The following is a 27,730-nucleotide window of genomic DNA, read 5'->3' as shown; positions in this document are numbered from 1 at the left end:
GCTTTCACTATATGGCATGGATTACAATGCCCATGCAACATGCCCACATCTATCTAAAGGTCTCCAGCATGGATGGGTGTCGCTGTCCTAAGTTGGAGACCAGACTTCTCCCAGCAGGGAAACACAAATCGCCACAAAGCAGATTGATAATTGAAGGTTTTGGCAGATGGACCACTCATATGACATAACTCGAATTTTAAATATTAGCAAGAAAAATAACAAAAATACAATTTGGATCAGAGGTCTCCAACTCAAAATGGTCACATACTTCATGACAATACTACATCTGAGGGCACAACCAATGATGTGAGCCAGAATATTTTGGTTCAGGTAAGCTGGTACAGCTCTTCCTCCCCAGCCCTCCTCACCCCTGAAAGCCAGCTCCTCTCTCAATGCCTCTTTGCCAAGGTGTATTGAGACTCTCGGCTCTCAGGTGCTTTTTCTGCAGAACCCAATTCCTCTCTCAGGTTCCTGAAGTGGCACTTGCTCTTTTTCTGGCTCAGGGCTGCTGCTGGAGGAGGGTCTTCTATGAACTAATAACAGAAGAATGTCTGGCTAGTTGGATTGAATTTTCCTTTGGTTAGAAAACTGCCACCACTGGCATTTTCAAAATTGCATGATGTTTGCCTTTCAAGTGATTGTCCTAAAACAGGAGGGATTTCACACCTCTTCTCCCACATAACAAAGCATGTAGCTCAAGTACCTGCACCAATTATAGATACTGAAATGAGCAGGTTAATTGGGACCATACTCACTTGCACAGGCAAATTCCAACCTGGGAGAAAATATCAAGTTAGGTGTCTCTAGGAGGGTTGTGGGGGGAGCAAACGATGCAGAGAGTTGTGCTATAAACTTTCCCCCTTTTATGTAACATCTCTCTCTCTCCCTCCCTCAATTAAATACATAAATTAGAACTTTTATAACTCTGCTGTGATTATTTTGATGAAAGCATCTGATCCTATAGAGACCTCTGGAGGCTATCCAAAATATGAATGACTTTCTGCACTCCTCATTAAATGTTAAGGAAAGGGGTTTTTTTTGGAATAGTGTCCTTTCTTTCCAAGATATTTCCTTCCTTTTTGCCTGTTCCCAAATGCTTATTGTGTGCTAACACCCTCAAAAATATTTCACCCATTGTTCCTGAGAAGTAAGTGGTTTTTCTGGGGTGAGAGGAAGGCAAAGTTTAAGAGGAGGAGGAATAAACCACGCCCCAAAAAAGAAAGGTCCACTGGTCTCCACACCAACTTCTGAAGGTTTGGCTGGCAGTGGCAGCCCCCACCCACCCCTGTCCATCAGTCTCCCTCACCCCGGCTGGGGTACTTTGGATACCGTGGACTGGGAGCTCAGTCTGGCATCCAGCCCACATGGCTCAAGGGGTCCTTCAACCTGAAGAGGGCTAACAGTGAGCCCACTCAGTTGCTACAGCAACAGTAGCAGCAAAGGGAAGTCATCACATGGACTTTAGGCTTTTAAGACCAAGAAAGGCAACATCGGCCAGTTATTTTAATTCCAGGGACCACTGATTAGTGGGAAAATGCATGTATGTTAATGTGTGTGCTTCTCATTCCCTGCTTTTCCAAACACAATTTCACAATTGCTTAGCATGTACCTGATAAACTGGCTAGGTAACACTCCTGCTCTGACTCATCTAGTGTTCCTGCAGCTGGGACTCTCAGAAGTCCATAATTTGGAAGCAAGTCCCTCTGCTCAATTTGCAGATTTGCCACAGAAGTGCATGCAGACCTGGAGCCCTATCAGATCATGCTCTGGCTTTGATCTTCACTTGACTTGAACCACCGGATGGCTGGTTTGTCCAGGTAGATCTGGAATAAGTTCCAGCTGAGCTCTGTACAAGACCCCCACCCACCCACAATACTATCACATCTGCTTGTGACACCTAATTTGAGAACTCCTAAATTATGAAAAATTAAGCCAGCTCAACCATTAAAATGCACTTTGAGATATAATTGCTTCATTGTTTCCGTGAACAGCTTTTCATTCAACTTTCAACTATTGTTATATTTTCTACAGATTAATTCTGTGCACGGTGAAATGTTTTATTTTTTTCTAAATTTACTTCTAAACAACCTCACTGGTGGTCCTTGCCCTGATGGTTGGCGAAAGGAAGAAAAACTCTGTCAATTTTCTCCAGACCATGGGAAAATTTATATACTTGAGTCATGTCCAATATTCTATCTGTTTGTGTAGGGAAGTTGTTAGAATCCCCCAAATTTTGATTGTTCCTATACTTGTTCCAGGTCTTTTCTATCCTCTTTTCAAACATGGACACCAACATTGTACATATTCCAGATGCAGACATATTGTAGACTTGTCTAACAGCAGCTTTGTTTTTAATCCCATTCTTAATTTCCCAAAAGCAGAATCCACAGATGCTACATGCAGACTTCACACTCATAATGAGCCACACTACAAAGTGAGATATTTTTCCTGGTGAAACCAACCTGGTTTCATCTGCAACCTTGGCCACCTCACCAGTTGCCCAAATAGAGCCCATTTATGAACATTCAGAAAGCCCCAATGCCAAGACAATTTTTTGTAGAATTTTCCTCCCTGAGAAACACACAGATCTTAGCTATGGCTGAATCTGAAAGGCCTCAATTCAAATCCCCACGGACAAACTCAAAGGGAAATCTTTTAGAACATCAATTGTCTTCCATTCAATGACTCAGATTCAAATGGGAGCAAAACTAACCTGGATTGACAGATCCAAGATGAAGAGGTTCCACCAACTGATCCCCATGGTCATGCTCCTTCTTAGCAAACATACGCTAAGAAGCCTCCAGAGGCTTTCTGAGGACCCTGGAATTTGGAGACGTGAGGTGCCTTCTGGGAGGAATCCAACTGCTTTTAAAATTCATGGTAAACCAGGAACATGTAAGATCCATCAAAAATCGAAGACTTCTTCAGTAACCCTATCCAATCCAAACTCATAATTTGTTCACCTCAGTCACATCTAGCCAGCTACACCAATAGCAATTCTATTTTGCGGAGAAGCATATAATTTCATCTTAAATGAATCACAGCAGGGGTTTCCCAAATCTGCTACCATGCGGCATGACACTGGGCTATACACAAAGGGTTTTGCCTTTGCACATCAATTTACGTGTGCTTTGAATGTTCCATGAAAGCTCAGTCTGTAGACAAAAGATGGATTGCACTGCAGATCATACACTGCATTTGAATTTAATACCAATACGTTCTCTGTACGCAACAGCCTCAAAAAGTTTTGAATCATGTTCTACAACTCTGCAGGAGCTGCTCTGGGACTTTGTGCCTTCAAAGGAGCAACTGTATCTTTAAAATTATTTTCTCCTTTGAGCACTTGAGCTGAAGCAAAGGCAGAGGAGAAAGAAACAAATCATTGTTGTTCTAATGATGCATTAGCTGCAACAAAATTGCAATCGAGGGAGCAGATTTGGTAACAGAATGAAGCAAGTATTTGTAGCCTCAGAATTACAATTTAATTTTAGCTCCCCAAATACTAAACACAGCATTATTTGTGAGCAGGTACGGTTTTAAACATTGTTATACAGTACATAAAGTCACCATTCACATTTGTTGGATACTCATGTAATTTTTGTGATCTGTCTCTTTGTTCCTCCTTAACCCGGCAGCACCTGGAGCCTTTGTGCGTTCATCTCTCTCCCCCGTCCCGGCAAAAGAAGAGCCCCCACCGCCACCTCAGCCCACCCTGGGTTCCTCTCCTCCTCTGCAGACAAAGCTCTGCCGAGGAGCAGGGCAGATCTCATGGCAAAGGCCAATTGCACCCTGGATGGCTTTCCCCTCGCCTAAACGGTCCCAGGCCATCCAAGCAGACAAAGACGCTCCTTCTTTCTCGCTTGCAAAAGGAACCGATGCGCTCCGCTGCATCCTTCCGACGCACAAGGACGCGAGGCAAAGCGAAGCGCAAAAGGCCGGACAGTAAATAGTAAACCTGCCTGGTTTTAACAAAAGGCCGGCCAGTCGCACCAATGGGGACCCCCACCCCGTTTGGGCAACACAACGGTTCTGCATTCTGCTCCAGAAAGCTACAAGTCCTTTGTGGCTGAAGGTTTTCGCCGCACCAGCCACGGACCTCCGACACGAAGCCTGAGCCGGAGTCACCTTCGCCCTCACAAAGGGCCCGTCTCCACCCCTCTCACGTCCGGCACTCGGATCCCCCCCCCCCCAGCCGCCGCTTTGGGTCTTCATGCAAAGCGAAGGTTGGCAGAGAAACCCAAAGCTCCCCGTTTGGCAGGGCTCCGTTCCCGAGCTTGGCTCCCTCCGTCGGCGGGCGGGCGAGCGAGCGAGGGAGGCTTTGGGCGGCGGGCAGGCGGCGGCTGCATCCGGCCAAGCGCTCGCTCCCCGCGCCGGCCCTCCCAGAGCAGCTCCGGGACACAAAGGAGGCGGACGGACATCTTGGAAAGCTGCAGGCGGGCGAAGGGCGCCGAAGGAAGCACTTACGGTTGCCGAAGCCGCTTGGCGGAAAGCGCGCCCGGGTAGGCGGGCATGGAGGGGGCGGCGAAGACAAGGGACGGTCGCCGAGGAGGCAGCCCTGGTCTAGGGACTCAACCGACACAGACCCCCCCCTCTCCTCTCCGAACAGCTGTGGGGGCCATGATGCCTCCCGCACATTGCACGTACATCGCCAGGATGGCTGCGGTACTGCACGGAGTCGGAGCGGGCTGGCCTGCTGCAGGAGGCAGGAAGACGGTCTTCCCCCCTAGAAGGGGAGGGAGCCACACCCCGGCAGGCTCCGAGGAGGAAGGCCTGCGCCGCTCTGCGCCTCCGCCTGGGGAGCTGGGCCCGAACCCATCGCGCCCCAAAGTCCAGCGCTGCAGGGGCCTTCAGGGGCCCCTCGGCCACAGCAGCGGCCATCTGCAGTGCCTGCTCTGGGAGCCTCGTTCTGAGCCATCGGGCTCACTCGCCTGCAGCCGCCCCCCCATCAGGGGGGAGCCAACATCAGGCACCACTGCCTCCCACTTTTGACCTTCGCTTTCTGGTGCAACTTGAAAGCCCTTGAGCTGTGGAATTGCTCCACCCAGACACCTTCCCAGTCAAGCCTCCAATCACATTCCCAGGGCTGAGAAGTAAGTCGTGGGTCTGAGGACTCCACAAAGAACCCAAGCAGGTGAAGTAGGCGTTCTATCTGGTTACAACCCAAAGTTTTTTTCGGGCAGGGATATGTCAAACTTACCCATCCAATAATTGCATGTTACTAGATACATATTTCAAAACTCTAGTTGACTGCTACAAAATGAAGCCACCTTTCACCATTTGGTAGATGAAAATAGTGCTTTTAACATCTGGGACACATTTTGGCACAGAAGATATACACACTTTGGCTAGTACTATCACACCTATATCTGAGAATTCCCAGTCACCAACAGAAAAAATTCTGCTCTTTGATCACCATATCAATGGCAACCTCCTCAAAATTAAAATGGCAGACAGAAGTGCCCATTTATGTGCCCTTGAGAAATGCCCAGATATTTGGCTTTGGAGGTTTGGGGTTGAGGGGGGGGGGTAGTTCACTATAAGCAAACATTCACAAGCATTCCCAAAGTCCAAAACAGGAACGGAGGATAGAATTGCTGGATAAGCATCATCCCTGCTAGATAAACACCATTAGCAAGTACAAGTCCATGAAAAAAAAAATCAGAAAAATGGTCAGTGCTAACAAAAGCCTACTGACTTCATCATAACTTAGAGCAGCCAATTCCATCCAAATTTTCAAGTGGGGAGAGTAAAAAAAAACCTCCCTGGAATCAAGTCCATGGGCTTGGGATCATGCTCTTGCATCCCCGGAGCAATGCTGGAAGACTCAGGCTTACGGCTCTTCCCTTTCTGGTTAAAACTCCCAATTCTGCAAAACTCCCAATTCTGCAGGGAGGGGTTCCTGATGTGCCCAGCTGACAACTTTGTCACCCTAAAGGTGGAAGTAGAAACTAAAGGGCAGCCATGCTGGACTTAATTCTTACCAATAGGGGCAAAATGTTTGAGGGAGTAGAAGTTAGAGGCACTTTGGAGGAGAGTGACTATGTCATATTGAATTCATTAGAGGTTCAGGTAAATGGACCAAGACTAGTGTTTCTTCAACAAGCTAAGAGGGGATTCCATGCATATAAATTCTAACAGTTCAACATGCTTGGAACCCTGAAAAATGAGATAATGAAGGCCCAAGCAAAACCAATACCATAAAGAAAAAAAAACCCACATGAGACCAGCATGGCTGCACAAAGAGCTCTCCGATAAATTATGGGATGATGAGATCAAATATGAAAAATGGAAAGCAGGATACATAACTAAAACAGAATACTAACAAATAGCCTGAATCTGCAAGGAGAGAGTCAGGAAAACTAAACTGAGGAAACAGTGTCCACTAATGGCAGCAGATGGCAAGAAGGTGACAAGCAGCAGGAAGAAATCAGAACTGCTTAATTCTTTCTTTGAGACTGTTTATAGGCAAAGGAAAGAAATACCTCAACCTATCAAAAAAGCACTGAGGGAGGTAAAACAGGTATGCAAGTCAATAGAATAGAATAGAATAGAATAGAATACTTTATTGGCCAAGTGTGATTGGACACACAAGGAATTTGTCTTGGTGTAAATACTCTCAGTATACATACAAAATAGGCAAGGAATTAATAAGAATTAATAATTTCTACCCTGGATGAGTAGAAATCATCTGGACCGGATGGTTAACATCCCAGCGTTCTGAAGGAGCTGCACATGTTATCTCAGAGCCACTGAATGCAATCTTTCAAAGCTCTTATGACACAGGGGAACTACCAGAGAACTGGAAAAGAGTTAATGTGTTTTCAATCTACAAAAAGGAGAAAGATGAATCCAGGAAATCATAGGCCAGTCAGCTTGACATCAATACCTGGGAAAATCCTGGAAAGGTTAATCAAGAGGAGGATTTGTGAGCACCTACAAACAAAGCGATTACTAGAAGCTGCCATGGGTTTGTTAAACAGATCATGCCTGGTAAATTTTATTACCTTCTTTGATAAAGTGACTAAATCAGTGGAACAGCAAAATGCTGGGGACATAACATACTTGGACTTCAGCATTTGATAAAGTACACCACAGCCTACTTCATGGTAAGGTAGAACAATGTGGGATAGCCAGTACCATCACCAGATGGATTTGCAATTGGCTGATCGATTGCCCCCAGCATATTGGCTTCAAAGGAGCTAAATCTACCTGGAGGGAAGCATGCAGTCTGGTACCCTAAGGTTCTTTCTTTCACCCAGTACTTCAACATCTTCATCTAGAAGGATCTAGACAAGGGATCAAAGGGGAACTCATCAAATTTGCAGATGACACCATGCAGGAGGGAATAGCTAATACTTTAGGAGATAGGCTCAAGAACCAGAAGGATCTTGACAGACTTGAGCATTGGACCCGATCCAACAAGATGCAGTTCAGAAGTGGGAAAATGAAGGATCTGCACTTGGGGAGGAAAACACCTGCACAGGTACAGAATAGGTAGTACCTGGCTCAATGGTAATAACTGTGAAGAGAGATCTAGGCATGGACCATCACTTAAGTATGAACAAGCAATGTTCTGCAGCTGCCAAAAAGGCCAATACAGTCCTAGTCTGCATCAACGGAGGGATAACATCAAGATCACGAGAAAAATGATAATGCCACTTTTTACTGCAATAGTGAGGCAACACTTGGAATAGTGCAGTTCTGGTCACCACGATACAAAAAAGGTCTTGGGATCCCAAAAAGTGTGCAGAGAAGAGCAACAAAGATGATAGTCTGGAGGCTAAATCGTATTTCTTGGTAACTTGACTAGTCAAACCACCTAGTGCAGGATTTTCTGTTTCAGTATTCAGTGTACAATATTGTCCTACGTGGAAGCAATTCATGTAGTGAAATGGGCTACTCTTTTATGGCAGACCCATTAAATAAAGTATCTTTCCTCCATGTACCCCAGAATTTGTTTCAAGCACAAAACAACTTATAGCAAATAACACTGTGTTATACAAATATTTGATTTGCATAATCTGCAAGCAAGTTGAATAACATACAACTAAGGCAACCTGGATTTTTGCAACTTCAATATAAATTCCCTAATCTCCCAGAATAAATAAATTTATCAGTACAGTACAATTTATTTAGCACAAAGTTTGACTGCATAAACAATCAAAAACAAAAGTAAAACCAAGGCATTTCCACAGAACTTGAAGTAGGAAACTTTGCAGGGTCTAATTCAGTCCCTCTGAAGTATTCCAGCAGAAAATCACTTTCCAGCTTTCCTTAGTGCTGAAAAAAAGAATCCAAAGCAGTCCAAAATGCAAAATATTCTAGAGAAGTCCAACACATTACGTTCCGCTGGTCCACCATATTTGAGACAATGTAGGGGTATGCCAACAGTTTCCTAGAACTTATTCCTCCGGACTAGAAACAGTTCCTACTGTTCTGGCAGCTGGAAAAAAAATATTTCCCCCCCAAAATTCTTCAGGATATATATTTTCCAATAAGTTAGATTTTGTATGAAGTAGGGTAGTTGTCCAAATGAGAAGTACTCTAATTAATTTGGAGGCCTATGGAAGCCACAGAACAATCCTAATCCCTTGCTTTTTTTAATAGAGGCCTTGACTTATGACAATTGAGACAGGAAAATTTGTCCATAAGCCATGCAGTTGTTAAGTGAGGCATCATATGGCTGCACCTGATCTTACAGCCTTTTTTGCCACAGTCATTAAGTGAATCACTGTGGGCATTAAGTGAGGCATTGTGTGACTGTGACTTGCAACTTTCCCTGCCAACTTCTCCACTGACTGGCTGGGAAGGCCATAATTAGTGTCCATGGGACTGCAAGAGGCTGCAAATGCTGTGAATGCAACCTGGCAGTCAAGCACCATGTTAGGATCATTTCCTGGAATGCTGGGGTGGTCCCAAGAATGAGGATTGCCCATAAATCACGTTTTTCAGCACCATCAGAATGGTTCTAAATGAATTGTCAAAATCCAAGGGTTACCTGTATCTTCTGCAGGAATGAAATTACGCATTTAAAAAATATAATATAAATGCTGTGAATATGATTAACAGCACAAACAACCCAGTAACTGGTAAAAGAATTGTGCTAATGAGAAATAATTATTGGGTAGAAGAAAGGCAAACTTTCAAGCTGACATCTCAGAAATGACCATGCGCACAATCCTAGCCTATTGCTGCTAAATGAATACGATGCTGTGCCATTCCTTTTCAGAGGAAGAACTTCCTAAGGTGTCATCAAGAAGGGTTTCAGAAAGCAGCATGCTTCTGTGCTAGAACAAGAGGCAAGTTGAAACAAGCCCAGGAACAGCTTCAAGCAACCAGCTCTGGCTTTCTGCAAATCCAATCTCTCTGCCCCTTTGCAATTTCCAAGAAACTTGGAGTGATTCACCCACAACCCAATGTAGTCCATTGACTCCAGACCCCTTAGACTGTCTGAAATAGGAGCTGAACGGAGGACATGCACATGATCATCTCCAGCCTTCAGAGTAACCTGGCCTGCTGATAGTGGGGTGGAGGTGGGTTGGGAATGGCATGTGCCATCAAGAGCCACTGCAGGCACTACTGAAAGGGGGAGATTCACTTAGGTAAGACGGGAGGGGTAAAAATGTATAAAGAAATAAAAATATATTCCCAAAGGCAACTTGGAAAACTTTTTAAATTCCCATTTTAAAGGTTCAGATTAAGTTACATTAAAGCAGCAGCTAAAAATACCTAGCCTTCAAAATGAAGTTGGAATTCAGTTCCATGGGGCACTTCAGAAGATGCAGGACAAATGCAACAGCTGTTGGTAATTGTCTAAAGCAGCAATGTCTATTTCTAGGATTCTAGAAGAAGATCCTATGCAACTTTTTTAAAAAAAAATTTCAAAATCAGATCTAAAACATGACTTAGCCCTGATTATCTTCATTAGGATAGTAGTATCATCAGTCACACTGTGTGTGTGTGTGTGTGTGTGTGTGTGTGTGTGTGTGTATGTGTGTGTGTGTGTGTTTTGGCAGAAAGTAGTTCCAATCAGTTGTTTATATCGGGGTCTCCAACCCGCCCAGACAGCAGACCAGTACTGGGCTGTGGCCCATTCAGGACCAGGCCGCATGAGTGGCAGGCGAGTGAACGCACACAGTCCTTTTGCGTGAGCCACAGGCACTTGTGCGTGTGTGTGAAGCTCCATTTGTGTGAGTGGCAGGTGCGCTCACCATTCACACAAATGGAGCTTCACACGTGTGTGCAAGTGCCTGCTGCTCATGCAAATGGACCTTCCGCTCACATGGAACCATTTCCTCTGCCTCCCCACCACCCCTGTCCCCTGTCCCACAAGGCCGGAAAGGTTGGGGAGCACTGGCTTATACTGTAAACGAGTACAAAACCAGAGGTGGCAATCCTGGAAAAGAGGAGAAGCTTGTCTTCCCAGAATATGATCTATCATTTGGGTTGCTTTTGTCCCAGATTTCTGAAATACAAACACGCAAAACCCAAAAAGCAGAACAGAACCTGGAGACAGACACAGTGACACAATACCCCTCTCTCAAATCTCTTGCCATTGCCAAAATAAAACACTGTTTCCATCCTAAACCTCAGCTTTACAAAATGTTATTTTTAAAAAGCTTGGTCTACATAATTTTCTGGAAAATCCCTTCATAAGAAATTTGGAAGAAACTGGCTTCAGAACTTCTTCCAAAGAACTTGAATCAGTAGCCTTGAAAGAATTCCCTCCTTCTTCCCATGGTTATAATCAGGAGCAACCTTGGAACTGTCACTGAACCAAACTGGTTAATAGCTCACTTATTTTACTTTTTTAAGGGGAAGAGCCAATACTGGATTATGGAGGATAGAGTGGGAGGGAGGGAGAGAGGGAGGTTAGAGCTGGCTCAGCAGGTTCCAAGTCTATTAAGAGCCAAACAGCCACCTCCCCAAAAGAAAACAAAAGAAAATTAAATAGCATAAAAGGCTGGAGTGCACCAGCCGGTTTGGATACTACATAGAGAAGAGAATGCAGAAAGAAACAGCACAGGAGACAAATTTAGGTCTGTGAATGGGTGAACCAATTTGGCATATTCCATTAGAAAACGGGGCAGCTATGGGGAGTAGGTTAAAAAGAGTCAAGGTGGTGATGGGAGCAGTGTGTGTGTGTGTATCTAAGTATATATACGTACTGCATACACACATCTACAAATTTCTACACCACCCATCTCACTTAAGTGACTGGAGTGTTTACAAATAAAAACCATGAAAAGCAACATAATTAAAAATACTAAAAACAGACTTAAAAAGTTAAAAATTGCACATGTTAAAAGACCTTTAAAAGCAGAGGAAGCATCCTACAGCCACCAACCACCCCCAAGGTTGCCTGCCATTCTTAGAGCCCCATGCCAATTGACAGAGTCAAGAGAGTAGGGGTCTGTCTCACCTCTTCTTTTTTAAATGCTTTGTGGAGAATAAGTGCCAGCCAAACGCACCAGTCATGGTCAACTTAGCTCACCAGAGGGAAAATTTAGGGGCATTATTTCCTTGCGCCATCAGCCACCTTGGTATGGAAGTGAAAGGCCAGCCCTGGTGCACTGGAGAAAATTAGGTATCCAAGAGGCTGGTGGAGGACCAAAAGCACATACACATTTGCATGCACTCCAGGGCCTTCAGCCCTAGGCATGGAATTCTAGCATGGAAGATGGTGCTATGCCAAGCAAACCCCTGCAGTCCCTTTGGACTGGCATTCCAGGGACACAGCCAAGGATGCAAAGAAAGGGGAACACCAGATAAAACGGGCTCACTTGGGACACATTATGAAGAGGCTAAAGAGGGCTGGGACCATGACAGAACCTTGAGGTACCGCACTGCATGCTTCCATGTTGATGTAGTTCCATTGAGAACTACACGTTGTGTGTGGTTGGTCAGCCAATTGCGAATCTAAAACTATTCCAGTGGGCAAAGTAGGGGTATTCTTCAGTAGACCAGGTCTGATTGTAAAATCTGCTCCATGAGTCCTGTGGCTTCCCTCTCAAAACCAATCACCAACCCCTGTATATCCATTCCTTGACACTTCCTGCGACCGTCTTCTGCACTGGTCTCACTGAGTGCAGCAACTTTACTATAACAGCTCATCTTTCAGACCTTGATACCTTGTTTCTATCCAACAAGTATGGACGTCTCAGGCTCCAAAAATGAATTTCCTTTTATTCTTTTTTCTTGATTCTCCACCACTAAGGAGATGATCTGCTAGCTGTGGTTAACTAGCCAGAGGTTGTGGCAGGGCAATCTTTTGTGTACCTTTTCTACCTCACTTCCTCATGCAAGGGTGGGTGAGTGCTAAGCTAGGAGGGCTGCCCAAATACCCTTTGTGCTGCTGGCCTTCTCAGCTGTCCTGGGTACTGAGGCGAACAACCACTGATCCATGGGCCACCCACAGGCAGATTTGAGGCTGCAACTGCCAGTGGTCATCTCCACTTGTTACTGACCAGCACAACTTACAACCATAATTCCAGGCTCAATTATGGTTGTAAATTGAAAACTACCTGTCTGTAATTACAAAACCTTGCCAATGCAATGGCAATTTATGATGAAAATGTATATATGTTAATGTTTATATAGACTTTGCTGGAATGAAATATCCAATGCAAACAATTTTGATTATGCATTCTTTTATGTTTGTAGATTTTGACTTGTGAGAGTCGCACAAGTTCTCCCAGATGAGAGGGGGGGGAAGCAATCAGGCAACCACCCATCGCTTCGAGATCGATTTTCCATGTCAGCTAAAGTGCACATAACTAGGGATGTCTGAATGAAAACTCAAGGTGGAGATCACAACTGCAAGATCACAGCCTCACTCCTCCCCCACCCTCTGGGACACCTGCACACAGCAACCCATTAAGTTGCTGTTAGCCCTGCTCTGCCCAAGCCCTGCTGAGATGTTTCTCCTTAAGGGCAGGGGAGGATACTGCCCTGTCTCTGAAAGACCTCACCACAAAAACTCATTGGGGGTGGGGGGAGGGGGCCTTATCTTTGAAAGATCAACACCAGCCCATAGAAATGTGTTCAGAAAAGTTGCTGGATCTACTACGGCCTTTTGCTCATTCTATTCAGAGGCAGAAGGAAGTATATTTCCAAACACTTTGAAGAGAAAAAGAAAGAAGTCGAGAGAAAAGGGTGTCTGTAGCATACCTACAGGGCTTCCTCTGCGCAATCGACAAGGCAATGTTTTTCATATGCTTTTCATCTTGCTCCTGCTCAATCTTCCTCCCATACAGTTTCACACAGAGATCTGCCCCCTAACCCAAGTAGGCCTTTTTAAACTTTTTGTTGGGTTGTTTTTTTTTTGTTTTTTTTGCTTGCAACAGGACCCGATGGTCGCAAGGACCTGCCTGCTACTAAAGCAGCCTCTCCTGGAAAAAGAAAAGAGCCATCTGATTTGCTCCAGAAGCTGCCCCTGCTACCCAGACGAGCCCTGGAGAGCAACGATCTCATGCTCAATGTGTCTGCCATATGTCATGGTCAGATTTTTTTCTCCTGAGGACTCCAAGGGATCCTGCAAATAATTCTTACAGCTTGCCACATTTGACCTCATCATAGCAGCAGCAGAAACCTTGTTAACTGACTCAACTGCCTGTGTCACTTGCTAAAATGCCCTAGGACAGGATCACCAGGCCTGAAGCACACCATCTTGCAGATGTCCATGTCCTACACCCTGTAGGATGGTGTAGGTTACTACCAGCTCCTTGAACTTTACAAACTGGAAAGTAATGTAGTTTTCCCCTTAGTATGTGAATTGCTGCAGTAGCGGATACATGTGGAATTCTGAAGCCTGTTTCCCCTAGATTCACACATACACACACACACACACACACACACACAAGTTTTCATTGCTCGCATAAATAGAGCTGCCCTCATGCGCTTGCCTGCCACTCGTACTGGGCCCCAGCTCAGGGCCTGGGGACCCCTGCTCTGGGTTGTTAATGCTCCCAGAGAATGGGCAATCAATTCACATTTGCCCTTCCTGGCCACTACCTGAACTCAGAGAAAATTCTCAGTAAGAGAAGTTAATACTTAGCTGCTAACGAATACTGAATGCCACCTGAATCCCTGAGAGTTGGGAGGCACACAATGTAATTAATAATCTCACACACAATTTTTGCAGTTAAACAAATACCCTCCTTCCCATCAAGATAAAAAGGGAACTGCTAGGGCATTGTCTGCAGAGTGCCTTATCCCCGTCAAGATGCCTGTTCATGCTGGATCCCAGGAATGAGGCTGAGGGGTGGGACAGGACAGGCATTGGCTGAGAGCACATGCTGCCTTTGGAACTCAAGGCACCCAAAGGCTCTAGGCGGAAGCTCCCGGGCTCTGTCCCCTGTGATCAATCCCTTATTAGATCTGCCCCTCTACTCTGGCACAGCCCTAAGACTGAAAAGTTGTTCTCCCGGGTCAGCAAAGGAAAAGACAATGCTAATAGCCCCTAGAACACCAAGAGAGGGTTGAAACAGGGAACAGTAACTTTCAATGCAACATGAAGTTTTCACCATCCTCCTCCTGCCTGTCTCCCAGCTAGGAATAACACCTCTGGAAAAGGCTGTCTTTGAGCACAGGGGTCCTGGAGCTGGTGGGTGGAGGGGGATTCTGGCACGCCCTTCCCTTCCAGTCACCATTTCTCTTCCAAACATTCCCCCTGCATCTCTCTCCTAATGGATCAGTCCTAACAGTGGTTTCCCCAGCCCAGAGGGTTCCCTTATTTTGTTTAAATATTACATTTCATAACCTGAAACAGTGAGATAATTTAGCTATTGTACAACAGAACTTCGCTTATGCTAATTAACTATTACAAAATAACACTGTACAGGATTGGGTGCTTTTTAATAAATATCAGACTATAAATTATTAGGAGAAGTTTATAAGTTGGTGCCAACTTTTGCATGTTCAGCGCTGTACCAAGCTATTAGAAAGTCAGCTATATCAAGCAACTTGCCCCATACTGCAGCTTCTCTATTAGGATTCTTTGCCAACATTGTTGTATCAAACATGGGCTGTAAAGTCTCTAATAATCATTAACAAAAATATAAGTGTTTATGCAGCAATGTTTCATTTGCGTTCTCAAATGCTGGGCTTATCTTGGTATTTCCTATATAAAACTTTTTCTAAAACCCTTGAATGTTTGTACAAGGGTATGTATATAACGTAAATTTGTTCCAGCTTACTTAGGGAAGGAGGTGGAGGCTGGTGGGAGGGGGTGTCCTTTGAAGCAGAATGGGGGGGGGGGGGAGGGAAGGAAGGCTCAATTCTGTGACTGACTTCAATGGCGGCCATTTTTGCAGAGGATCCCACAAGATCTCTCAACAGTCCAGTTAAGAGATCCCAGCATCAGGAAAGAGAAAAACTAGAAAGATCTATTGTCATCACAGTTCATCAGAGTTGTTCTAATTTATCTCATTCTCTTTTTCCTGGTACAATATAAAAAACAGCTGAAGGAAACTATACAATGCTGAAAAAAATACAGTGCCATCCATTCCAGCACAATTATGAAACCACACTCAGCAAAAAGGCTCAAGCACTGTCCTTTCTCCCCCACAAAGCAATTCACATTTTTTGCTAAGTCAGCCCCACCTCTGTCCCTCTGTTCCAAACATCCTATTCCCAAAACAATGTGTCTTGTTAGGAACCCTTTTCCCTGCAAGATCATAGGTTGTTTGTGGACCATACGGATAATCATAATCGGCGAGGGTCTGGACATCCAGAGCTGAAAATTGCAGGCTTTACAGAGTTTCTCCAAATGAACCAAGAAAAAACCACGATGCCTTATGTGGCCACCACACGGGCCACGGGAGGACCAGGAGACAGAAAATGTTGCTTGGTTTCCCGCACTCTAGCCTGGGACTGAGCTGGAGCCTGCTGAGTCAGAGAGGAATATGCACGCATGCAAGGCCAGCAATGTTTGTAAACCTAACAAGCCACGTGCAGGCGGGCGGGTGGGCGGGCGGGTGGGCAGGCAGGCAGCAGAAGCCAATTGAGAGGGCCAGCCCCGCTAGGAGGCCACAGTCCTAAACCAGTGGGAGGAGATGAGGAGTGCTCTTTCCACAGCCCAGTGCTCTAAAATTAGTCACAGCCACTTCCAGGATCCTTCTGTAGACGCAGCCAGATTTGTGGCACTGAAAAACTAGTGTGACATGCAGCCCCAAGCCAACAGTCAAAGACTGACCTAAGAAAACTGGCATAGTTGTCTAAAGACAGCTCCATTCCTTCCTTTGCATCACTGGCAGGGATACAGGGAGGAAGTGAGTTCTTTAGAACATTGGGTCTTTTATGCCAAAACAGTAAATTACAGCTGTTTCATATAGCACAACTTTAGATTTTTTTTTTCTCAAGGAAGGAGAGCTCAGCTGGTCACCAAAAATTTGCTCAAAGTACAAGCAAAGTAAAGAGAGTTGCGTGGAATGCATTGAGAATGTTAAACATGTTTAAAAGGGAAAAATGGAAATTCAGAGCTAGGCAATATATATATTAATATGAGATAGTAATATTTACAGCTATATCACTTTAAATTTTAGCTGACGGGTAACACTTTTTGTTTTCTTTAATTTTTCCTCTGCCCCCAAGTTTCCAGCCACTGCACTGAGTCTGGACTTCCCAGCAATGGTGATGCATGTGCCTGGTCACTGCCTCCTGCCCCTCCCCCACCCACTGTCCCCACCAAATGGCCCAAACACCATGGTCACCAAACTATCTAAACTCCAAATGGCCCCAGAGTTCAGCACAACAATAGCAGGGGAGGGTGAGAATGGGAAGTCCCCAGATGCTGATGCTGCAGCTGCTCCATCACTCTGCGCTCTCTCCACCCACTCGTTCACCCATCTGTCCAGCTCTTCCTCCAGTGGGGAGCCACCATTGCTCTGCCCTCTGCTCACCTGCTTGCTTGCTCGTGCGCCCGCCCGCTTGGCTGGCTCTCCCTCTGGCTGCTGCGGTAAGTTATCCCCACGATAAATTGGCTGTATGGCGTTGTCCTGCAGGGACTTCGCGGCAGTGAGTTAGCAGAGGTGCCGGTGGCGAGCTGGTATTATTGAGCAAGCTAACCACACTGAGCTGGCAGTGCCAAGTTAGCCTTGTTTTATGGGCCCAGGACAACAAAAGGGAATAAAAATTTAACCCAACTTGAATTTGCTGGGAAGGAATGAAGGAAACAGAGACAACTTACTTGTATTGTATTTATACTCCATGAAAATGAACACAAATACCTCCCAAATATTTTCTCACTTCTACCACAGAGAGGATATGCCTGTGACTCCCAGACCAGACCAAGGCTCATTTTGGAAGCACGTACACACACCCTCACGTAGCATACAAATACCTTTGTCGTTCAGGAAGAAATGTAATAGGTAGCTCTTCCCATGCATCAAGCATGCCTATAACTCGGAAAGCTTGACTGCAAAGTTGGCCCGCCAGAAGAATTTCTGCCACAGGGCCAAGCCATTCATCTCAGCCAGCCACCATCACCCCCGCCCCTCTCTGCTTCTCCTTGTCTCCCAAAATTATCAGGGCATGCAATAACTTCCTTTTTGTTCTTTGACTTGCATTTTGCCTTGCCTCGGTCACTTGCCTGCAGGAATACATAGCAGAAAGACTGTGAGCCATGTATCCCAGCTAATGAAGGCCTTCTAGGGGAAACATCAGGAAAGGCCGGTTTCACAGTGTGGGCAATATACCCATGAGATTTTTTTTAAAGGAATGGTATGTGACAAATTATAGCAGCAAATGTATCTACCTTTACAAATATTATGAGATTGCTGATTTCAGTGTTAGAACTGTAATGATCCCCTAAAAATGTAGGATGAGCAATATTACCAATAGCACAACAGTGTTATCAAAAGTAACTTTTCTCCTTTTTACTCAAAACTTGCAAACTTTACATTTTAACTGCCCTATGAACCAGTGATGGTGACCCTCAATATCCAGCCCTGCTGAGGGACTTGTTCTCAATGGCAACTTGCAGTTGACTTGCCCTTCCTGCATTCTGTCTCCTGGCAACTGTACATAACAACTGAAATTAATCTGTTGGTTATACAGCTTCTGTTTTAGACTTTCGCAATGAAAAAGAACAAAGTGGAAAAGTGTATAAACCTGTAAGGCTGAACACCTTTGGGGACTCTTAATGCCACAAGACAGACTGGGAGCTGGGTAAAAAATAGGACACAACCTTCCATTCGAGCACAGCATTTAAAATCTAGGTATTTAATGGCAATCTTTAATTAACTTATTTTCAGGAGCATTAAATCACAAATCTTACAATTAAAGTCAGAAAACTGATGCCTCAACAGGAAGGTCCAAGCGCAGGGGGCAAGCTTGCCCTGTTCACCAGGGCTTATACTGCACTAACTGACATGGAACATTTTGGATTTCTGAAAAACATGATCACTGTTGTACTATTTCTTTCTTAAATGTATACTATACGTATAATCCTCACAATTGAGTCCAAAATTTATGTTGCTAAGTGAAACATTAGTTAAATGAGTGCCCCATTTTATGATTTTTTTTGCCACTGTTGCATTTATTAAATTGGTAACACGGTTGTTAAGCAGCTCTGGATTTCCCATTGACATTGCTTGTCAGAAGGTCACAAAACCTGATCTCACAACCCTAAGACACTGCAACCATCATAAATATGAACCAGTTGCCAAGCGCCTGAATTTTGATATGACCATGGAACGCTGCAACGATTGTGCAAAAAACAGTTACAGCAGCATTGAAAAAAGTGACATAACTTTAAACAGTCACTAAACAAACTGTTGTAAGTCAAGGATTACTCAGAGTCCATTTTTTATTCAGGGCCTCAAAGTAGCATATAGAATGCCACCTTCTTCTAGGTCTCCTCATAGCAATGACCCCGTGAGGGATGTTGGGGTTCAAAATAACTTCCCCAAAGTTCCCCAGTGATGCAGTGACTAGAAGTTGAATCTTCTCATTCCTCCAATTCCAACTTGTTGACAATTACAACACACCAGTTCTTAGTACTATATGTTTCAACTAATTCTGAAGAGGCAGAGTCAAAAATCTTGGCATGAAAACTTAGGGCAAACAAACAAAAAACAAACAAGACTAACAAATATATAAAACTCAAGTATTCCCCCTTGTTCAGCAATTTTATAAGGCTAAAATCAGAGGCTGAGTCCCAGCATCACATAGGAGTGAATCCAGGGGTGGGATTCAAATTTTTAAACAACCGGTTGTGTGGGCGTGGCTTGGTCATGTGACTGGGTGGACGTGGCTTGGTGGTCGTTATTGGCTGGGCGTGACCAAGTCAATATCACTCACATCGAGGCCCGCATCTCCTCGCCTGGCCACTCATGACTGTGGGGATGCTGCAACAGTCGTAAGTGTGAAAAATGGTCATAAGTCACTTTTTTCAGTGCCATTGTAACTTTGAATGGTCACTCCACACAAGCAAAGTACCAACAAAGGAGGGGGAAAAACTCCAGAGAAGTTCCTGAGACAGGAAGTCTAGTCCTGCCAAGAATGTAATAAGGGTTAACAGAGAGGCAGTTTCTGTAAGCAACACCATAATGTTTCCTTCCTGCCTTCCTTACAGGATTAGGCCAGTAATTTCTTCTAACAACTGTTTCTCCGAACTGCTTAGAATGTTAACAACAGGTTCTAGAGAATAGGCCCGAATTGGTAGAATCCCACCCCTGGGTGAATCTCCAGATATAACAAGCAGAAAATACGGGAGTGGGGGGGGGGGGGTTGGAAAACCTGGAGAGACTCTTGGCTTCCATTCAAATAGAAGCTGGACTGCCATGTGGCTTATATTGGGCTCTGCTCCAAGCAGGGGATTTGCCCCTTGCAACTGTAGTATTCCATGATTCTGTACTTTCAAAACATATCTTGGTTTCCTTTCCAAAGAATAGTTTATTTCTTAAACAAAGTAAGCTAAAACACAAAACAATTAATTAAAAATAAAGCAATATTGAAACTGTAGAGAATTTTTTTTGTTAAAAAATGTAAAAGTTACAATATGGTGAACCAACAACAGAAGTCTTCATAGTGATTCACTTGGGGTTCTTATGTTCACAGTGGGCAAAAGGGCAATCTTTAAGAGCAGCACTATGAAGCTGTTCAAAAGAGAGATTCTGAAAGTGAATTTTCTACAGCTAGAAATGAGACTGGAGGAAGGGAGGGGCGGAGAATCACATGCTTTGATATGGGTCCTAATTATTCTAATATTCTTAGCTTTGCTAACATGTGTGCTAGTTCTCTCCCTGCACATTCTAAGTAGGGCGTGAGACGAAGTGTTTTATGATCTTAAAACAATGAGAGAGAATCAACTTTGACTTTGATGCCCAAATAGCCTTAGAGTTGCCATAGGTTGAGCCTTAGAGTTGCCATATCCCACAACCCTCCTGGCATCTCAAGAGATTGACAAGACCCAGAGTAGGCAATACACTCCAGTTCATGCTGCAAATTCAGACCTGCCCCCTCCCCTGCCTTTTGCATTATGAGCCTCCGTCCTTCCTGGCTGATTGCTGCTACCATGGGACCTGGATGTCCCTCTCCACCGCACTATGTAACATGGCTGCCAATGCTTAAAGAAACATCCAGCTGTTCTGCACAGTCACTTGATGGTCACGACTTGGTGGACAGCTGATGAATCCGCTTTTTGCTTCAGCTCTAGTCAGGCTTCCTAGAATCTGTTGTTCTTGCTTATAGCAAAATTCTCTCCCCCAGAATTCAATCCACTCCCCCTCACAGCTTCCTCAAGAACCTCCAACCACTACAAGCTGCAATGCTGAGTTAAGAGTTTCATCATCACTAACTGCCTCCTCCTCCTCCTCCTCCTAGGGATTTTCCCATGGAGCTGCTCCTACATCTGAGATACAAATCAGTTTGGTACGCCTGGGTGGCAAGCTAATTGCTCTGGAGGTCATCTCGGCACAGAAGGAAAGTGGCATTTGGCTGTGAAGAAATAAATGACCAAACAATGTGAAGCATCTCCTTCTTGGCACCTCCCCAAATTAAGAAACCCAATGTCCTTTTCCACCACCACCACTAGACTGAAGCTGCATCGCAAAAAAGTTAGGGCAGTTGCTGAGTGACATCAAGGTGATGTCACCGCTGCTGCTTTAAGGAAGAGTCTGGCTCCTTTGCTAATTTCACCAGCAATACGGCCGGCGGGCTGGGGTGGAGGCGGCGGGAGGACGGAGCGGACTACAGTCAGTCCATCCTAAAGACTGGGGGAAATACCATTGTAGACCTTTTTCAGGTTTAGAAAAGCTCAGAAGGAAAACTTGCGCAGAAACATAACATCCCCCCCACCCCCAAACAGGCAAGCTTTGCAACAATTTCCCAAGGAGTGTTTTGTCTTTCTATGGAGTCAGGCATGCTCCCTTCGTCGCACCCCCACCCCTTTTTAGCCAGGCTTTTGTCTCGGAAAAGAAAGGGGGAAACCCGCGGCTCCTCCGCTCCTGGCACTTGTGCCTGCGCCTCAATTTCCTTTTCGCCCTATACTTCCAGTTGCAAAGAGGAAGGGATTTAAAACTATCGAAAGTGACTTTTAAAAGCAGAGGAAGCCAAAGCCAGCGGGGAGCACGATTTGCTCCTTGAAAGGACCCGTAGGGCACAATTTAAAGAGCCCTCCTCCTCCATTCAGATTGATCTCCCTGGAAGGAGAGGGAGTCGGGGGAAGAAGTCTGCCCAGCAAGGCAAGAAAAGGAGGCGAGAAGGGACGGGTTACCTGGCGAGCGCGAGTCCTCTTCAGCCCTTCGGCGCAGCCAGCCAGGGGCCTCCCCGCGCCTTCTCGTCGCTCCCCCGCGTCCGCCCCAGCCCTCCTCAACGACGGCGAGCCTCCGCCGCTACCGCGCAGCCATCTTGTCTCCTTCTCCTTGAAGCGGCGTGACAGACACTCGGGTGCAAGCGGGGGCTTTTCTCCTGCCAGACGCCCGAGTCATTATCATACCGCCAAGCTCGCAGCCCGCTTCCCCCTCCCCAAGAAGCAAACAGGAGGGACGTGACATGCATGCCCGGCCCTCCGCCTTCTCGCGCACGCCCGACGGAGGGGAGGGGGGCGGGAAGCGACGCCAGCCCAGCCCAGCCCAGCCCAGCCCCGGGCCAGGCAACGCTGAGCAGCAGGGCAGGCCTCCGCAGCCGCCCTCTCGTCCCCTCAGCTGCCAGACGCAGGCCCTGGGCCGCCGTCGCCCGCGCCACTCCTGCCCCGGCCTCGCCGTGACGGCCTTCCGCTGCTCCATCCTCGATGGAGCTGGGATTCCAGGAGAAGAGAAAGCGCCCCCAGCAACCCGGGCCGGGGGGCCGGCGCTGCCCACTTAGGCGGCCCTGGGGACGAACGCTTCTCCCTTTCGGGTCCCACGGACGGCAAGGCAAGGGAACAAGACGCGCGCCTGAGTCGCCCCACGTCAAATGTACCTGCAGCGATTGTGACACCCCCACCCCAGAAAGTAATGTGATGTTTGTCAGGTAAAACCATTAGTTACTGGTTCTTTTCACTAGTGGTGGTGATGTGCGAGCTACATTCTATCAGCAATTAAGATACACTTCAAATACACACAACATGGATCGACTGCATGTCTTTCTTCAAGGGCTATAACACATTCATAGGTGACTGTTCTTAATAATCATATGAAAACATAAATGGAACCAATAGGTGCAACATCACTCTACCTGCTGAAGCTGACAGCAGAGAATACTGAATGGTTTGTAGGATATGTATAAAAGCCAACACAAGGACAATCGTTTTGGTTTAATATGTGAATCCAGTCACTAAGAACTTGTCAGCAATGGCTTTTGGCCTCGTTTGATGGATGAACCTAGCCAACTGGGATTTATTGTACAAACAATGATTAATAACTCATCATGGCCCAGTGCCATCTGTGAATCCGCTCTTAGCCCTACAGACCACACTGCAGGCAAGAGCTACAGAACTCATTCGGTTTATCCAAAAGCACTAAGTGTGTTCCCCAAGGCAGTCCAGAGGGATTTCAATAGTGGGACAGATGGTTCCTAGCTAGGAAGCCATTACAGGACAGTGTCTTTCTCAGTCCCAGAGCAGGCCCCTCAGTCAGGTAGGGGAAAGGGATGGCTGGGTGCCTGCCCCTAACAGCCCTTTCTGCTCTAGTCAGATTTACTTCCTAGACTGAAACCAACTTGCCCAAGCCAATCTTGGCCACTTGGGGGATCAGCAGATGCCTATGAACCATTTGCAGAGCTTATTTGTACATGGATTGGACTGAACACAGCCCAGAAGAAATTGTTGCCACAATCTCTAGTGTAGAGATGGGGGTGTTCATGCCCTCCCTCCTCTCTGAGGGCTGCGTGAATGGAGGGGCACCTGACTTATGGCCCATATCTGCATGCACACACAGGTACATAGTCACTAGCAAGAAGAGGGGTGTCTCTTAATTGTCCCATTTCCAAGGGGTGGAGGAAGGTTTTCCTCGTATCCAATGCCACATCCATCAATAGGCTGATCAGCAAACAGCCAGGACACAACCAGAATGGCCAAGATATACTGATTTCCCCTGTGCTCCCTATTAATTGCTGTTGTTCTTTATGGCTTGATGAAAGCTTGTCAAACTCATCAAGATTTTCCTAAAATGTAATGCAATGCTAAGAGAAGAGACTATTCATGGTGTTCCCTTTAGAAGAGCAAAAGTCTGTATCTTTGCACATTCCACAATTTTAAAGGGCAAAAGACTATTGAATAATGACCACAGATTTCATGAAAAGGAGTTTCTATAGGGCTTGTATATCAGAGAGGGAAAGGTGAAAGATTTTCAGCTGTCAGGTGATCTGGGTGATGTATTCCTTTCCATCTTTACCCAACTAAAAATGAATTTACATTCAGGTTTAAAATTCCACTCCCATTTTTTTCTTTGAACTATTTATGCACAAAGATTTCAAGACTTGGCTTGCCCCAGTCTTCTTCCAACTATTCCCCCCACCCTTTTCCAGTGTAGTTTGCAGCCCATCCAAGGACTCCCCCTATCTTGCTTTGCATTACATCTGGGTAGCTAGGTGCTACTACTACAACTACAAAGCTTTCCTGGGGTAACAGGGTTCCCCAACTTCCGGACCATGGACTGCTACCTGTCTGTGGCCTGTTAGGAATTGGGCTGCCCAGCTGGAGGTGAACAAACAAAACTGAGACCATCCCCCACCCATAGTCCATGGAAAAATTGTTTTCCACGAAACTGGTGCCTGATGGCAGAAAAGTTGGGGACTACTACCTTAGAGAAATTAACACAGCACAGAGTATTTCCAGACAGCTGTCTCAGAAAAACTTTAATCCATGCTCCCTTTCAACTCACCCCAAGCTGAAATACCCTGCTTCTTATTTCCAAGTAGACATGATTAATATCACATTATTTAGCATTAATTTTTAGGGAGATACATTTAATAAGGTTTCACTTCTTGCAGTTAATAATGTTTGCATCCATTAAGAATGACAATTTGTTTTCATGGTTTGAGCAAATACAAAATGAGATTGTCCATCCCTGGGAGTAGAAAGGATAGAAAACCTGCCTGCATCAAGACAAAGAAATTGGAATATAAGTTTGACCTTTCTGAGTTGGCGCAGAAAAAACATTCTTTGTTGTGCTTTTTTGATGTTAGGTGTCCATTTTAGGTCTTGAGATATGAGAGAACCTTGAAATTTGAAGGTCTCTACCGTTGATACTGTGTTGTCTAGTATTGCAAGGGGTGGTTTTGGGGAGGGTTTCTCTTAAAGTCTACCACCATTTCTACGGTTTTGAGTGTGTTCAGTTCCAGATTGTTCCGGTCGTACTGCGAGGCTAGTTGTTCAACCTCCTGTCTGCATGCAGATTCATCGTTGTCTCAAATGAGACCAATCATTGTTGTATCATCTGAAAACTTCAGTATTTTAACAGATGGATCATTTGAGATGCAGTCATTGGTATAAAGGGAGAAAAGAAGTGGAGAGAGCACACAGCCTTGTTGGGACCCTGTGCTAATTGTACAGATATCAGATGTGATTTCGCCTAGCTTCACCTGCTGCTTCCTATCTGTTAGGAAGCTTATGATCCACTTACAAGTGTGTTCAGGTACCACTAGCTGGTTTAGTTTAGCCAGAAGAATGTCTGGAATGATGGTATTGAATGCTGAACCAAAGTCTACAAAGAGGACCCTTGCATGGGTATTTGGAGATTCAAGGTGTTGTAGGATGTAGTGCAGATCCATATTAACAGCATCATCTGTCAATCTGTTTGCTTGATATGCAAATTGCATGGGGTCTAACAGCAGATCTGTGATGATTTTCAGGTGGGACAGCACAAGCCTTTCAAAAGTTTTCATAACTACAGATGTTAGACCAACTGGTCTGTAGTCATTCAGTTCCCTGATGGAGGGCTTCTTTGGCACTGGGATGATAGTAGAGCGTTTGAAGCAAGAAGGAACATAGCACATCTCTTGTGATTTATTGAAGATTTGGGTGAAGATGGGGACCAGTATGTCAGCACAGACTTTTAAGCAAGAAGGAGTTATCTTGTCTGGGCCTGGTGCTTTTCCTGGCTTTTGTCTGTGAAATAGTGGGTTGGGGTCAGTTGTGGGAGGTTTGGTGGCTGTTGTTGGTGTGTTTGAGGTGTAGTCAGTTGTACGAGGCTTGGCTGTTGTTCGTGTGTCTGAGATGGGGGTTGTGGATATAGGTGGCCGCAGGGGTGGGATTCATTTTTTTTTAACAACAGGTTCTGTGGGTATGGCTTAGTTGGTGGGCGTGGCTTGCTGGTCATGTGACTGGGTGGGCGTGGCCAACTCAACATCACTCACATCAAGGGGCGCTTCTCCTCGCCTGGCTTCTCATGACAGTGGGGATGCTGTAACGGTCATAAGTGTGAAAAATGTTCATAAGTCACTTTTTTCAGTGCCATTGTAACTTTGAACGGTCACCAGTTTTACACCAAAACTCAAAAAGGGTATGTAAACTCACGGTTGAATGTCAATCTTTCTAGCTAGCCAAGAAGCCTTGCTGAATGTCACTCATGTTGGTTCCTCGTCATTAAAAGCTTCTTTCTGGCAGCTCTGCTTCATTATTCAATTATTTCTTCAAGCTCCGACAGGGGAGTATTTCCTCCCAACAGCAGTGTAAAAAGCTTAAAACAACCCTTCCCCTTCAAGAAAGTACCAGCAAAGGGAAAAAAAACATCTTTCGGAGACAGTAAGTCTAGGCTGTCTGCCAAGAATGTAAGAAGGGTGGAAAAAAAAACAAAAGGAGATTTCTTCCAACAACTGGTTCTCAGAACTGCTTAGAAAGTTAACAACTGGTTCTAGCGAATAGGTGAGAACCTGTAGAATCCCACCCCGGGGTGGCCGCTGTAGTTTCCTTTCAAACCTGCAGTAAAACACATTTAGGTCATCTGCTAGTTGTTGATTTCCTTCTGCCTGGGAAGGAGGTTTGCTGTAGCTGGTGATGTTTTTAAGAGTTTTTCACATGTTTGCTGGTTCATTTGTTGAGAACTGATTCCTTAACTTTTCAGAGTAGCTTCTTTTTGCTGCTCTGATCTCTTGTTAATACGTTTTATAAGCCTCCCATCTGAAAGCCACATTTGATTTCATCCAGACAAGAGGTTAAAAACTGTCACATATACTATTAAAATGCTTATTGTACACCCAATGGAAATCAAACTTCATGTCCAATTGTTAACAACTGAATTGCCATTGTGACCAGAGACCCATTACACCTCTTTTGAGTGACCATTCTTCAGAAGCCTCTAAGATGTTAGAAAAATTTATATCGATAACTACAGCTCTTGGAGAACATTGACTAATGAGTAGGCAAGCTTCAGATAAGTCCTCTAGCTCCTTGCTCTATCTAACTCCTTAACATCATCAGCTGAAAAATAACCCTCAAAAGCCCACTCAGGATTTAACACCATAGGTGGGCATCTCCAGATCTAAAGTATGGGGAGAAACTGAACTCTTCCTCAGTGGTTAGAAAGTTATTTGGACTCATTTATAAACTCCATGGAAATTCCTGGGTGGGTGTGATTGTTCTGGATACAGATGGTGCTCTGTTGCTCTCCCAGACACCGATTGGGCTGATGGGGCACTTTATGCACTTGCTGTGCATTGTCAAGAAGAAATACTAGAAATCAACTACTCAGAAACCAAACTAGGCAGCAGATAAATAGCAATCTAATAGAAATCCAATTTCTAATTAGGCATCTAATAGTTGAATCAAGTCCTTTAAATTCTTAGAGATTGTTTTCTGTGTCACAGGCAACTGTAAATCTCACGCTGACCACGTCATCTTGAACATTCCAGAGGAACAGCAAAACCGCAAGCCACCAGTATTTCTCCAAAGGAACCCAGCACATATTCCTAATGTTCAAACTCTTCTTCAAGATTCGAGCTGGGGAGTCCAGGTGAGGCCTTATAGGTCATTTCTTCCCCTCAAAAGAGTTCAACCTAAGCAATTCTGGGGATCTCCCTTGAAATAATGTTCTGTGTTTCAAACATGGTGGTATGTTGGTAAGTCAGCCTACTCAAAATAGAAACTATTGCTTGAATTCACATCCTTTCAAATTGACTTAAACTTTTTTTCCCAGCGAGTTGGACCCCTTTAATTATGATTGACAGTTTCTAGTCTTCCTGATTGCAAAAATTGGGTATGTCTACTCTAGTGAAAAGAACAGGGTGTGGGCAGTGTTCTAATAGCGTATCCAAAAGAAGAGGGGTTCAACCTATTCCCCAAAGCCCCGGAAGGCAGGACAAAGAGCAA

The 27,730-nt window shown here is 45.1% G+C and overlaps 1 protein-coding gene and 1 long non-coding RNA gene across 4 annotated transcripts in view; one reads left to right on the top strand and one right to left on the bottom strand.

The window, feature by feature from the left end:
- Nucleotides 1-22,103, bottom strand: part of TET3 (tet methylcytosine dioxygenase 3) — a 61,324-nt gene extending 39,221 nt beyond the window's left edge. Inside the window, exon 1 of one of the 3 annotated variants that reach the window (XM_087938763.1) lies at nt 21,719-22,103. Coding sequence is in view for 1 of the 3 variants with exons in the window: in XM_087938764.1 (XP_087794890.1) it covers nt 4,645-4,878 (234 nt within the window). In the remaining 2 variants the exon portion in view is untranslated. Of the gene's footprint in view, nt 1-4,464; nt 4,879-21,718 lie in introns of those variants that run through there. The other 2 variants (XM_087938764.1, XM_026715103.2) reach the window with 2 other exon arrangements.
- LOC148124999 (uncharacterized) lies at nt 22,076-27,522 on the top strand. The gene is made up of 2 exons (XR_015744635.1): nt 22,076-22,455; nt 27,229-27,522. It is a non-coding gene; the product is annotated as an uncharacterized LOC148124999 (long non-coding RNA).
- The last annotated feature ends 208 nt before the right edge of the window (nt 27,523-27,730 follow it).

Source organism: Pseudonaja textilis, chromosome 9 (genome assembly GCF_049901715.1).
Source record: "Pseudonaja textilis isolate UNSWEBS1 chromosome 9, rPseTex1.2, whole genome shotgun sequence".
Lineage (NCBI taxonomy): Eukaryota > Metazoa > Chordata > Lepidosauria > Squamata > Elapidae > Pseudonaja > Pseudonaja textilis.
Note: the sequence above shows the minus strand (reverse complement) of the source record. Positions and strands in the feature narration are given on the sequence as shown.